General features: G+C 45.5%; 1 protein-coding gene across 9 annotated transcripts in view; it reads right to left on the bottom strand.

Annotated features, from left to right (window-relative positions):
• JARID2 (jumonji and AT-rich interaction domain containing 2) overlaps positions 1–15,252 on the bottom strand; it is a 242,770-nt gene that overhangs the window by 58,387 nt on the left and 169,131 nt on the right. For all 9 annotated transcript variants that reach the window (XR_014251301.1, XM_082415154.1, XM_082415156.1 and 6 more), the window contains one exon: positions 3,920–4,089. Coding sequence is in view for 2 of the 9 variants with exons in the window: in XM_082415154.1 (XP_082271280.1) it covers positions 3,920–4,089 (170 nt within the window). In the remaining 7 variants the exon portion in view is untranslated. The remainder of the gene's footprint in view (positions 1–3,919; positions 4,090–15,252) is intronic.

Below are 15,252 nucleotides of genomic sequence, written 5' to 3'. Positions count from 1 at the left end.
TAACAAACACCAAGGCTTAAAGAACTCTACTTGTCGGCTTTTTCTCAGTCTCAAGATTCATTCTCTTCCATATTCCAAATTAGCTCTGAGACTATTATGGGTTATTACCCATACATACAGAGGACTGGAGAAAAGGATGATCTGTAATCCTTGGCAATAAACATCGTTTCCAGGTCTTTGATTCCTTCATGATTTCTGCAGCCAGGCTTTCTTTCCCACCAATACTGAGCCTATCAAGACTGTCTCCTTTACCCAGAGACTCCTGTAAAGGGTGATGGAGTGGCCAGGCTCTTGAGGCTGAGCATAAAGTTTGGGGCTCAGGCAAGCTCTGTTTGGTGTGGAGCCCATACGAAAAAAGCAGTGGCAGAATTAGAATGCAGGTATAAAAAAAAACTTAATCAAATTCCCAACTATCAACTTTGTAAAGATTCCAGATGAGGCCAAGACTTAAGTGAGGAAGTGTCACCAGCAGTTGATACCTAAAAGTTAGAAATACATCTACATGTAAATCAAGAATTAGATAAATGATGAGACATCCACAAGATGGAAGGGGTATTTATGTGAGAGTGTGAAACAGGAAAACCAGATTGCAAAAATAAAAATATAATGCAATTCCATTTGGGGTGTGTGACTTGTATTGTATATGCACAGAAAAGGCTTAGTAACATTTTCACCAAAGAGATGATAAACAGTGGTTGTCTCTGGAAGATTAGAGGGAGGGGTATTTTGATTATTTTTTTATTTTTATTTTTTGGTCTGTTTCTCCATCTTTTCTGCTGATCTTCCCTAGAGGAACATGAAATACATTTATAACTAAAAAAAGTTTAAATATTTGAAACTGAAAGAGAATTATTAAAGTACCACTACAACAGGCTTTGTCTATTTAACCCTTGTACACCTCAAAATATGAGTTTTAATTAGCTCAAGCAACTGCATATTAAAGTATGCCATCTAATGCCACCAAATCCATCATATTTCCAATATCATGAAGTACTTAGCGAATCACCTACCATTTGAGGCTTTTAGAAAAGCCAGATCAGGTAAACACACCTGACCTCACAAAGCCCTGGCTTTTAAAATAAAATACCTTAAATCTAAAAAGTACAGGAGGAAGAGTAAGAGGGTGCAATACTCTGTGTCAAAACCTTATTGCATATCAGCTAAAATAAACAACGAAACCTATTTTATTGTCTGGCTCATGAATGTAGGAATAACTTTCCAAGCCTCAGAGCATTTTTCCAAAATTAAACATCTTAGGTTTCACTTACTGAAACTTTTGTTCCATCTGACAAGTGACAGAAGTAAACTGTGTCTATGAAAAGACATGATTCTCTTGTGTCTAGAGCCTGGAAATGTCAAAGCTGGGTACTTGGTAATGTTTTCCCTAGGTGCCATTTACTCGAGAAATAAGCATGCCTCTCCAAGCAAGGCCCTCCCCAAATCACCCAAAACCAGAGAAATTATGATTTTAAAAAAATTATGCATATATAGGTGCACATGGCACAAACATGCAAATTCTGCTCTAAAAACAAGTCACACCCACTCCATAGGTAAAAATTTTCCTAACTAAATTCCATCATCTGCAGAGCAGTTTTCTGACATCCTAATAGAACAAGATCAGTGAATCTTCCTAAAGAAAAGAGTTAAGGCATGGCTCCAAGGTAAGTTTGGCTCCAGTGGGATTAAAAAGACACAATGAAGAGTCCTACCAACACAGAGCTTTAATTATTCACCTGAACCATCTTGCTGCTGATGACACTGTTGACCCTTCAAAGATCCCTTTGGCCCAAACTCCTTCCTCTGAGCACCTGGTCCCACTCACTCTCCACTGCTGATGACACCACCCCACCCCCTACCAGCCTGCTGGCCGCTCTCATCTTTCCTCTTCCTTTCACCCTTCACAGCCGATCCTGCACTTGATTCTTTGCTAGTGGGTTTTTACACCCTCCTTTCCACCTCCACCCTCAACACCTAGGATCACTAGACTCCTGCGGCAAGGAGCTGTGTCAAACCCAAGGGAGGTAGGTGCTGGCAGGAGGCCCTGCTACCCACCCCACCTCCCTTTTGAGAGGGAGAAGTGGTCCACACTGAAATACAGTTATTCCCCTCCTTTAGGTCTTGAGTCTCCCAGGACTATCATAGCAGTAGCCTGTCATCTCAAACAAAAACCTTACCCTTCATTTTCCCTTCCCGAACCATTTAGTCCTAAAGCAAACCGGTACAAGGGTGTGTGTGTGTGTGTGTGTGTGTGTGTGTGTGTGTCGACCATGGCAGCCGCTGTGGTGTGCGAGAGCCAAAGGAGGATGAAGAGGTGTTCACACACAGGTAAGGCCGTTCACAGGGTCTGAGCCAAGTGAGATCAGAAGGGCTCCATGGGGAGGGTGGCAGCAGAGATGGGAGGTGGGGCACACTGGAAAAGATGGATCAAATAAACAATTTATGGATAACAGGAGTCAACTTTCTCACTGTTTAATATAGAAAAAAAAAAAGAAAACCAGAAGGAACCCTTTGGTGCTAAACTAAAATTGGGAGGTACTGGTGCTCATTCATGGATTTTAATAGACCTAGAGACATAGATGTGCACACTAAATGAGCATGTGTGTGCATGTGCACATACATGCCCCTGCACATGTCCCACACACACACAATGCATTTCCCTCCGATAGCTATGAGCACACCTCAAGCCCAGATCCTAGCTTCTAAAGAGCAGCTGTTCCTGAAAATAAACAGGGCTCTTAGAAGAAATGGCTGACTTCAGGGCTGAGGGAGGGAGTGCACAACAAGAGTCCGGGACATTCCGCTGTATCAGGGAGCTGGGATGGGAGGATGACAGGGACGTGTCAAAGGGCAAGGGAGCCAGCTTGTAGGGGCTCCACTGATGGGATCTGGGACAATCAAACATCAAAACAGATGAGAGTAATAGATTACAACCCTCTGAACAAAACAGGAAATGGGTCCATCCAGATCCCCAAAAATGAGTAAATCGAGTTTGATGAGAAATGAAATACGGAGTTTCAAAGAGCCTCCCAATGAAATATGTATAATCACAAAAGCTGCCAAGGGTCCGCTTTCCGTGGAAAAGCCTGACAGACCTGCCTCAATGGAGTGACCAATGTGAGCACAATCAATCAAAGGCCAGACTGAAACGCAGGGGCCCGACAGGGCAATGAGAAGCACGAAGTCTCCCTTCTGTGATGCCCCTACCCGACATGGAGAGGCCCCTCAATCTCCCTCACCATCTTCTGTGTTCTTCCCTCACTTAGTTCCTAGAGTAAAGACTTTCCCAAAATAAGGCCATGCAAATCCAAACCCATCCTTCATTACAAAATTGTATCCTCTCCGTGCACTCCGTTCATTGGTCCTGTTCGTATGTACAGACCAATATTTCCACTGTTATCTATACCTACAAAGCACTACTGTTATTTTTACTAAAGTAGTACGGCGGGGGGAGGGAGTGTACCCTCCATCAGCGTGGCTTATTCCCAGACCTCAGGAAACACAAGGAAACGGGACTTAACACCCATCCACAACTACCCCACCAAAAAAAAAAAAATTACAAAACAAAAAGTCAAGTTTGCAAAGCATGTGTGTGACGGTGATGCTGGGGTGGTAGAGGTCCTAAAAGGATGTCAGGGAGAAGTCAATTGTACAAATGTAAGACTACAAACTGTGACACTGTGTGTTGAGACGCCAAGAAAGGTGATTCAAGAGTCAGAGGAAAAGGGAAGGAGAAACAGGAAGGCTCAAGCACCCTATGGGTGGGATTCCTCACTTTACACTCTCACTCCTTCAAACCAGGCTGGGAATTCAAAGAGGGTGTAGAGCAGAGACCAAAGCCAACATCAAACCTCCTGGGGACAGCCTTGCCCCTTTTTCTTTCAACCAGGCTGCTCCCTCCAAACTGGCAACACAGTCTTACCTCGAAGGCAGAGAAAGGTAAGAAAATCTTCTGTCTTAGGCTTCCTTTTAGAGAGGTCAGAAATTTGAGTAGCTGGAGGGGGTAGCAATGGCTCCACTATCTTTACTGGAGTTGTGCTGGGACTATTCGGCTGGGATTGAGCAAACTTCCTTTGTGCTTGCAGCCTGGGCCTGTAAAAGCAAAAGAAAATTAACAACAAGCAGAGATCGGAGGATATAGATCTACGTGCAGCAATAAAATCATGACACAAAAGGGAAGAGAGACCTTATTTCAAGCAAACTCTTTGATTCTAATTAAGGTTCTCTATATCTCTCTCACTCTCGTAAACCACAAGCCTGCTTTAAAGGGCAATAAATTTGCTTTAAAGGGCTACGTTTCCTACACTGATATAAAATATGCACCATGAGCATGTGTGTACGTCTGCACACAAGCGCGTGCCTGTGCACAAACCAGGGTGTGCCTGGGTATTTCCAAAGCGGCATGCGGTATTAGGTGACACGGGATTAATGGCTTTTGTACTTTTTCACAAATCATCTGCCACATTTATTTAGCATTCTGTGCTTTAACACGATACTATCACAAACACATGCACAACTGCCTTCATATTGTGTAAGGACACCCTGTCCACCTTAGTCTGTCACTGACCTGGTCTCACACCCCCAGAGGAAACAGTCTCCCCACCTCTAAGCTCTTCTAACTCCAATTCAGCCAAATAAATCCACCTGGAATTAAAGCTTGTAATGCAGGGGGTGGGGGGAGAGGGGAAGCCCACTTCTCTAGTCTATTCAAAACCCCTCCTTCATGGCCAAATTACGGGTTACCTTCTGCCCATACAAAAACTCCAAAGTCCTTAGTTAGGGATTTGAAACACTGGCCTTAACCTACCTTTCTCAGGCCTCTCCCTATTACCATCCTACACAGATACCAATCCCCTAATTTATCCACTTGGTGTCTACAAATCACAACTTCAATCTCCTTAACCAGACATTGTTCATTTACACAATTTTACATGTCAGACACTCTATTAATGTGAATCCTAATGACTCTTGGAAAGGTTTCTTTACTTTTTTCCTAACGCTGTAGCCAATAGTCGCTTTCCTTTTTCTACCTAAGTGTTTTTACCCCCTGTATAGCTGACTTGACCTTTATCATAAATTGCCTCCTATTAGCTCTTCCTTGAATTTTCAAGATCTCAACGCCTAATGGAAAAGAAACACCTTTGAGGGTGTGAACCTGTACGTGTCCTGCTTTAAACCACCTCTCTGGCCCTGCTCATAAAGATGCTCAAAAAATAGTATTTGAGAGCAGGGAAAAAACAAGAATCAAAAAGCAGCCCTATGGCACAGGGCTTTAAACGGATCTGCTCAGAACCCCAAACTGGAATCAATCACTATGTGGGTGGGACTGATAAAGCCACCCCAGCTCAAGGCTGCTTCGAGTATTACATATATTTATAATTCTATAGCACAAACAAGTCTTCCCTTAACTATCGTTGAGATCATGTAAAACAGTAAGCATAGTATCTTTAACTGCTGGTGCTCAAAATACCCTAACATTTTAAGTGAACATTCTAGTATTTAACAAAATAACACCCCCCCCACACACACACGTTTTCCACTTCGTAAAAATTAGCTCCCTTAAGTTTTAACCTCCCGTGTCCTGCCCAGACTCAACGCTTACCTCCCTAACGACCCACCAGAAACACTCCTGAATAGTTCATATTCCCAACATGAACCGACGTTTGATCAACAGGGAGAGAGCATGACTGCTGCTTACTAACTGGGCAACAGTCCTCAGTCCCTAAACTCTTACAAACGTCACAATTAATCAAAAGCGCTTCAGGACCCAGGAATAACCAAAGGAAAACAGCCACATAACAAGGTTTAACAGAAATTCCAAACGTCGTAAATGGTAAGGGAATAAAACAATGCTCCCATTCTTGTGTTGTGAGGAACAAAGAGGTTTTTTTTTTGCAACCAACTGACTGTCCAGAAGATGACAGACAAAGCAGAAGCGTGTGCTGGGACAGCCTCCAAGCCCACCTTCAAGGAGTGTGTGTGTGTGTGTGTGTGTGTGTGTGTGTGTGTGTGTGTGTGTGTGTGTGTGTGTGTGTGTGTGTGTGTGTGTGTGTGTGTGTGTCCGACTGAGTGAGAGACGTAAGAGCGGTGCTTCTCAACCCATTGCAGAAGAGGATCCGTTTTGCATTTGGTTCCCCCTCATGGTCCCCTTTAGATTTTTCTGTCTTTTACAAATGGATATTTTTATAAGATAATTATTGTAGGGGGAAAATGAAAGACATAAACTACAAGCTCGAATTTATTATTAGACTCAACAGACATAAAATCACCCTGTTCAACTGCTTTAACATGCTCACTGCCCACTCTCAATTTCCCTGTTCAGCTCACTGGCACCAGGCAGCAAACAGCCCGTGCCTTGAGCAGCATCGCTTCAGAGAAAGGACAGGATACAGAAAAGTAGACAGCGGCGCCATGCCCTGCCACCCTCAGGGTGGACTGAGCCCAAGAGAACTACCCTCCTCTTCCAACAAGCTCCTGCTTTCCTCCAACTTGCCCTTCCTGCTAAAAGAAAACCCCTGTCATGTTTTCCTACTGAAAAGGGGTTTTAATTGGCAATTTTCTGATTTGTACATCTTCATTTCAATGGACACAACTCACACTCTGGGCATTAAGGGGGCTTTATGGAATCACTGCCTGTATGTGAACAGGATGTTCAGTGTTTACTGCTTTCTCAAAAGTCAGCAACGACAAATGCCACACATAACGAGAAGACGGCACAGCCTGAATGAAAAACAAACAGGCAAACACAGATGACAGAGCAGGACACGGCAAAACATTCTACAATTTCATAACCTCAAAGATAAATGCTCTGACCGTTGCTCAAATAAAAGGTGCTTTTTGCCTGATGACTTTCTCAGGGAGGCTATGAAAAATAAGGGCATAACAGATTAAAAAGCGGCAGTAAAATAAATTACCCCTTAGAGGAATAAACCAAGCTCCCGAGTGATTAAGTATTTGTGAGACCCAGATGAAAGCAGGACCTAAAGAACAAGACAAACCAATATCTTGTTTTCAAGAGGCCAGAAGAATCCGTACTTTGCGGAAAGGGCAGGTCTGCGGTTTGGCTTTGTGTGTGCGGGTCCCGGGGGATTACAAAGGTGTGACTTTGCTTTGCTGTCCCCACGCAACAAAACAGTTTGAATGACACAACTCAGAGGCCAAATCCATGGAGGAAGCACTCTTAGCCATTCGGGTATGTTTGCGGGACAGGTGGTTCATTCTAGAGTGTCTGATACGAGGAAATAAGTGCATGTTATTTACAATCAGTACAGAAAGGGGGCGGGGAGGTCCAGATGTGCTGAAGAGCTAGATGATCTGCACCTGGAGGAGCTGGGGGAGGAAGGAGGCTGGCGTGCAGGGCAGGATAGGACAGGCATGATCAGACACCCACCAAGGGCGGTGGGGCTCCAGGAGGGCCTGCACTCAGCTGCTGGGCGCCAGCCGCGAGCAGGCCAGCAAGATGGGACCCACCCGTCCCTCCACCAGGGACACCCTCCACTCCATTACCAGGGCGAAAATGATTTAAATGGAAATTTAGGTTGAACTAAGGGAGTTCAGAGCCACCCAGGGGTGGGGCTGGAGAGTGTGGGGTTCCTGGGCACCAAGGGAAGAAACAAGCAGAATGTAGGGCCTCCAAAGGCCTTTTTGCCTGACGTTTAGCCAGGAGGGCCTTTGCTGCCCGTTCGTAATGCACAGCAAGCCAGAACGCAGAAAATACAGAGGGCGTCTGTCCCACACAGACCACAGGAGTGTCGAGTGGAGCAAAACTCACTTCTGTGCTGACCTTTCATTAACTGATCCAGGAAGGAATTTCCCTTACAGAAGACCCCTCCGTGCCAGGAAGGTCAACGAAACCAACCAAACCAAACTCGCCAGCAAGCCGAAGAAACTTAAACCAACTGAGGAAGAAACGTGTAAATACATGTGTATATGAATAAATACACTGAGGGTAACCTTCTATGTACAGTGCGTTAAAATCTAGGGTTGAGAGGCAGTGAGGGTGAGGGGACAGAAGTGGTTTCAGATCAAATCATCGCTGTTCCTCACCTTCCGTGGTGTAAATATGTGTATGTGAATTAAAAGACTAAAAAATTCAGAGAGCAAGTTCAGAGAATACAGAGCTTGCTATCTTAACCCCTTGTCGTGGGTAAGGCCATCTGGGGTGTCCCTTCTCTAGAAGGGACAGGAGCCCCATGGCAACCCAGTCACGACAAAGCTCAGCCCTGCTGGTGTGAATCCCATTTAAGCAAAAGTGCCTCTTTTTTGGGGGGGAGCCGGCGGGGGGACGGACGTGTTGAAATGAAAGTTGCTTTACTGATCTGATTCCCCCAGAGTGTCACTCTATGTAGAAATAAATGCTCTTAGGATAGAGGCAAAGGTTCTCAGGGGACCCTGCTTACTCCAGGCTGCTCCCTCTAGCTGGAATGCTTCTCCCCTTTATCTCACCATGGCTGGCTTCTTCCCATAATCCAGCGAGGGGAACATTCCAGCCTGCTGCTTTTTTACGGAATCACGTTTTCCATGTCTCTGTTCAAAAGTCACCTCCTCAGAGAGACCGAGCCATCCTCAAATAGCACATCCCCCAGGACCTACCGCTCAACTCCATTTCCATTCCTCTGCCCTTCGGTGGCCTACAGAGTGGGCTCTCCTGCCGGGGCCTCCTCATGTCCTATTTCTGCATGTACGGGCTGCCGTGTGTCGAGGGCGAGCCCTCCGTAGATGTTGAGAGAGAAGGGCAGCAACATTACGCTGCTGTCCCATTTATGAACAATACCAATTCCTCACTCATTCCTTAGGAATCACACGTTTTTTGAGCAGAGGGGCAGAGGGCATGGCAATCCGGAGGTGGCAGGGAGACGGCTGGACAGATCTGAAATAGACCCAAGAGCTACAGGAGAGGCCTGTGGTTCTGCCACCAGTAAGGTTATTGGCCATCCCAGGATACGGCTCCCCGAAGGTCGAGTGGAATCCAGTTTCACTAAGAATCAGTTTCGGAAGAACCTGCCCGTTCGGTCACAATTTCCTCCACCACCACCGGCATCGCTTGTTGAGAATTCACTGAGCCACTTGCCCATCAGCAGAATCATCGAACAAAAGCCAATTAAGGTCGCGTTCTGGCTGTCAACCACGCTGCGTTACAAGCTACCCCCCACCCCAAGGCATGCCGCTGCACCCCACGTATCCACACGCAGCACACCTGTCCCTGGGCCACAATCTGCTGGCCCAGGTGTGGAGGTCCTGCCACGCGCCCCTGCACACGAGACCGCCACACGTCAGAGACCGTGCTTCTTGACGAGCTGCGTGAGCTGCGGGGGAGGGGGTCCACCTTCTCCCTCCTCTCTCTTCCCCGCCCCATGGTGCACAGAAGAAGCCTTCTCTCATGTGGGATTCGCTGGCACCGGGGCCTATTATAGCCAAAGGAACGTTTCGCTTGATCACTTAAAATTTTACCCCAATAAATCTTCAAATATATTTCATATTTAGGTTAAAAAGAAAACACAGTACAGCACCTTTATGGGAATAAAGCAGCAGACCAAAATAAACACTAGCATTATTTTCCAAGTTAACAGATAAATTCCAAGACAAAGCTTGTAAAGAAAACCCACTGGTGGCTGACCAAGTCCTGTGCCAAATACTGTTTGTTCTGTAACACTCCCCCGGTGCCCTCTCCTGCCCTCCCCAAACCCTGCCTTTGGAAGCTCCCGGGCAGCCCGCCATCACTGTGGCACTGTGTCTCGGGGTCTCCTCTGGGGTTACCTACGGGACAGAGTTAACCGGCTTACGGCTCTCTGTGTGCTCAATCTCTAGGGCAGCCCTAAATATGGCACAACAGCAATTTCTAGGTTAATTAAATTCCATTTCTGTCCAGGATTTCTGATCGTTTACAAACCCACGGAGGACGAGGGGTATGCACGCAGCTCAGCTGGACAAGGCGGGAGCGAGGGGGGGACTAGGGGGTCTAAAGCAGTGCCCAGCCGGTCCTCGTGGAGGGCCGTGTATGCCAAACACCATCTTATAACTTAATTTTCCAATATTAGAAACGTAAGCTGGTAAATCCAGTTATTTAGATTACACCCCAAGTCTAAACAAAGAGCAATGCATGGGGGGGAGGGCAGGATGCGTGTTCATTCAAGAAAGAAGACGCGTTATATCCGACAAATGCAGAGGGGCCCGCATAGCCGGGCTCTTTGTGCCGGTGTGGGAGCTGGCCCTGAAGCTACGCCAACTTGCTGAAAGGCCTATTCAAAAAAAAAAAAAAAAAAAAAAATTCCTGTGTTTCCATCTCCAAAATAAGTACCCACTCTATTCTACCCCCAGACACACACACACTACAGACCTGGCAGCTATTCAAAGAAACAAGAGCGGGTGTGTGTTGGAGATTGTATGGGTCGGGCAGGGGATATCCCCTGCCCAGGGCAAGCTGCCCACCAAATTCAAATGCAAGTGCAGTTGCGGGCAAACCACACAGGATGGCTGTAAACATCCTGTATAGTAAAGAGAAAATAAACACATCCTCAAGTGAACCCGGAGGCTAGCAGAGACCAACTCACAGCAAACTCGGTAACAAGAAGCGCTGGCAACAGGCTCCATCCTTCTGCGCTCACGTCCCACCCTGCTCCAGAGTTACAATGGGTGTTGGTCTCATTGGGGTGTAGGGACTTCACCCAGTGACAGAAAAGGGAGGTCTGCAGCTCCATGAGAAGAGAAATGCCTGCTTTCAGGTGTTTCTGGAGATCTTGCCATACTGGTTCAGAGGCCTCATTTCTTGCTTTACATAGAAAGAGATGAAACCGTTTATGCTAAAAACCGCAGGATGTTAAATATTTGCAGCACTTGTCTTAAATTAAATTACACAGGCAACTATTTAGAATAAAAGTTTGCTATTAACCTGATATACCTAAAGGAAGTTTTTTTGCTTGAATCTCCTGGAGATGAAACCCTGTAAAGTTCTGCTTGGTCAGAGTGGTACAAGGAAAAGAACCGTGGTATCACAAAACCTGGGCTGCTTTGGTTCAACTACCTTGTGACCTTGGGCAAGCTGGGACTCCATTTCCTTGTTGGCAGAAGCAGTGGCGGGGGACCCCTATGAAAAGGAAACAACTCAGGGTCCTTCTAGCTCTAATCTCCTCTGACGTCATCTATAAAACCTGAATATAGTAATTCCTGTAATAATTCCTCTTGCATTATGATTTCATAATTCTGGTGACAAGTACTGATCTTTTGCCTGTACCAAGTGGAAAATAAAAAACCTCCAAAATGCCTGTGTTGCTAAAGATTGCTAGCGCCTATTTCCCAACTACAGGTTGTCAGGCAAAACAGCAAACGTGATAACTTCCAGATCTTGAGATATGCATACCGCCTTGCACTTTAGAAGGCAGAGGTGGAAAAAATTTTAAATATAGATGTTTCCAAAAAAAAAAAAAAAAAGATGGCACAATGCCAAAAGTTGTTCCAGAATTCCCTTAAACTACTAACTACTATGCTATCTATACTCTGCTGCCTTAAGACCTAATCCTTCCAATTAGGAATAAATCACACATTTAGGAAAACACATGAACTTCCTTCAGAACCCTGAGATACCCTCAGGAAGGCTAACCTAACCACTTATCAGTATATTCATCAGCTCTACCCACCAAAAGGCCAGACGAAGGAGAAGGCAGGTACTGCAAACCCAAACACCACCCCGACTTCGGAAGATACTCCAAATGCTCACAAATAAATGCGCTCCCTCAGAAAGTGGGCATCAGAGAGAAAGGTGAGCCTTCGTTTTCTTTACCTCAGGTAAAAAGGGTCAGGGGAGAGAAAGGAGAATACCAAAAGCACTAAATATCTACAAGATACATGTGGTGTCTTCCCAAGTAGAACATTTCTTGGGCACACAAATCTCAGGCTGGTGGTGGAAGCCCACACAAATGGTATGAAAAGTAATATGCAGAACCGCTTTTGATCCCATTAATAAAATGATGCAATTATTTTTTTTTAAAGTCTGATGCAGCATCCTGAAATGTCAAAGAACCAAGGCTGCCTAGAAATCCTGACTCTGTCATGATCAAGGAAATATTTGACATTGACTTCTTTTGTGTTCTAGAAAGCAACCATGTCAAATTTGAGAGGGATCATCATTAATCAACAATTAAAGCGGCAACAAAGCCCTTTTGTTCTGTCAGTCACATGTGTTACAGTTTACCACCAATGGAAAGCAGCCAGTTTCGCCACCCCCAGGCCGCATAACCCTCTCCTTCTCGGGGATCCAACTCCAAACCCAGGATCTAGGAGCTGCAAATGCTCCTCTCCACAAAGACTTTTGGGTTCAGGCCAAAAACTGTATCTTACAGCAAAAGTAACAAAAGGATAACACGAGTCAGAAGACCAACACATGGAAGTTAAAAGTCGTAATCCAGCATGAACCTGCCAAAGAAATTCCTAATACACTACTGTAGTTACAAGGTGTGAACAAGTTACCTAAAGTACACTCATGTGTAAAAGCCTCCAAGAACCAGATGAAATGCTGATCTGCCTTTCCATTCATTCTCTCTTGAGGTGGGACTGCTAATTTTGTTTTTAAAAATACTATTTCAACAAGAACCCCAGCAGTTTCTCAATTTTAGGTTACTCAATACCCGGCTGCGAACTGCCAGAAAACTCCTCGAATCCTGGCAGAGACGATGGCTGGGAAGGGAGACTGAATGACTCTGTGAGGCAGGAATCATGTTTTACTTCGTTCTTTGAAGGAGAGAAGAAAAATATATGAAGAAATTCATCCTGCAATGTTACACAGTTCATTCATTAAACAGAATCCAGTGGAACCCTAGTAGTATAACTGAAAAGTCAATCCTATGGAAACTTCCCACCAGAAACATTCCCCATGGAGTTGTGCACAGGGTGAGATTCCAAAGTCCATCCGCACGTGATGGACCAAAGCACAAAGGCAGTGCTCAGAGAGCTAACCAGTCCCTGAAAGATACGGAGTAGGCTTCCTTCAGCTTCTCACATCCTCGGCCTCTTGGACACTAAGTCAGCTAACAGGGATCTGCTTTATTTACAGGACAGCAAATAGAAAAGGGATTCTGGACAACTTCCCCGCCCACTGGAAATCCCGTGAAGTAGCCAGCAAGCACCAATAGATGGCAGTAGACAGTCTTCAGACACCAGCTCTGGGATCACCCCTGAAAGGGGAATTCTGACGTTCGCAGATTTCTGACAAGCCTGGCGTTAACCAGTTTTTAGTACCTGCACTAAAACCTGACGCCAGCTAAGTAAGAAACCAGCCACCTTTCACAGAAAGTAAGAGATGAACAATGTTAGCAATACCGTTTAACCCAACAACTCAATTACAACTCAAGTTCCTTGCTTGTATATGGCAAATACACAGCAACTCACAATCCAACATTTCACATCTTGAAAATATACCTAGGGCTAAAATCCACTGGATTGTTTTCTGAAATACGTCCCCTCCCCCAGAAGTGATTTTTACCACCCAGAAAAGTAAGAAAAGGCAAAACTAAAGTAATGCACCATGGTTCTAATATGCTTCCTTCCCTGGGAAGCCCAGAGTATTCATTTTGGGGCTCTGACAGAAATTTATTTAGTAGGCTGAAACATAATCCCGTGTAATGTTCAAAGTGTGGGTGTTACTTAAGCTATCACCAACCAAACTGCGGAGGGAAGTCTGTTCTGTGATAAAGGGATACACTACAATCCACACATTGTCTCTTCCTGAATGTTTATAAAAGAGGTCTAGGATTTTACGACAACTGCTAAAGTTAAAAAACATGACCGTAATTAAAGAATCTGCTAATCACTAATGAACACAAGGGCCATTATCATCCTCCCTTTTTTTTGCTGTTTGTGCTCTGTGATCCTGGAGTTACGGCACGTTCTCCCAATGAAAAACAGGAGCTCGCAGCATCCCAGACTCGGAGACTCAGCCCAGGCTCAGTGTCACTGGAGGCTGCCATGACAGACCCAGCAGACACGACAGTGGCACAGAAATTTAAATAAAAACCCAGGAACCTGTATCAATTCAAAGGAGGCAAAAGGGAGTCATGGCATAGAACTCACCTTCCTTTCTAACAAGGCCTAGGATACCCTCAAGCAATGCTGAACTTCTATCAACGTTCAGGGTTGCAGAAGGTAACCATACGTCAGGCCAGGAAGCGGAAACATTTATCCAAATGGCATCGCTATATCAAACCAAACCAAGTGGCCTTTTAAACCAGACGGGCCAGGGGAATGGAGGCCAACTCACACCTTCCAACTCAGCCAGGATCGTCTCTCATTTACTCTCTTAACACCCATTCTGGGACCTAAGATGCCTCTCCCCAGTATAAAAGTCCCCTCACTTCTTCCTTGTCAACCACCTGGGAGTCCCAGATGGACTCTGCAGGATATGAACCCACAGGTCCTACACCTGAGGTCAAGGGAGCACTAAGTGGAAAGGGGTCACGTCTGTGGGCAGCAGCAAATGACAAGCAGAGACTCACCAAACATCTGCAGGACACACACATCCACCATAACTGTGTGTGGCTCAAACGATCCCTCGCAGGGGTCTAGTGACAGTGTCTTCTGACTAGACCTCACTTACATCACAAAATGAGAATTTCTCCAAGAGGGAAAAAAAGTTGGTCTCTGACTCACAAGGGGCCCTGTCATCAAATATGTCTTCTTACACCCATTTAACCAACAAAATCCTGCTGTTAATAAGACGAGTGACTTATCACTCCTTTCCAGAGATACTATATTTGAATTTGCTGAGATGCTATAAAAGCAGCTCAAAGGACTTTCAAAGGCTTTGAGCAAGGCCAGCTGCAGAAAACCCCAAGAGGCGAGACTGGCAGTACAAAGAAATCCAAACAAGCTCTCCTCTTCACCCAGTGCTGTCAGTGACTAGTTATCCCTTTTGCGTCTGCAACATTCAAATGCCCTGACAAGTTCTGATCCTCACCAAGTTCCAGGAAAGAGCCACAGGAAAGTCCAACCTCTTATACAGGACTCAAGATAAACACCCAAGCTGTATGCACCACTTCAGCAACTCCAAAGGGCTGAAAGACTTCCTGTTCAATTAAGCCCTTCATTAATCCTTCCTGCTCGAGCCCATTTTCGTGTCCACAAACAGGAAACGTTGAAGCCACAGGTCAGCCTCCTTCAGTGCAGCTCATACCCTCCAAAGAAGGCCACAGGCCCACCTTCTGTCCTAGGTGCTGTCACAAAGCTTCGGCATCGCCTGGCTCCTCTCATCTTCTCTGTATGGCGGTA

Source organism: Balaenoptera physalus (assembly GCF_965194825.1).
Source record: "Balaenoptera physalus genome assembly, chromosome: 11".
NCBI lineage: Eukaryota > Metazoa > Chordata > Mammalia > Artiodactyla > Balaenopteridae > Balaenoptera > Balaenoptera physalus.
Note: the sequence above shows the minus strand (reverse complement) of the source record. Positions and strands in the feature narration are given on the sequence as shown.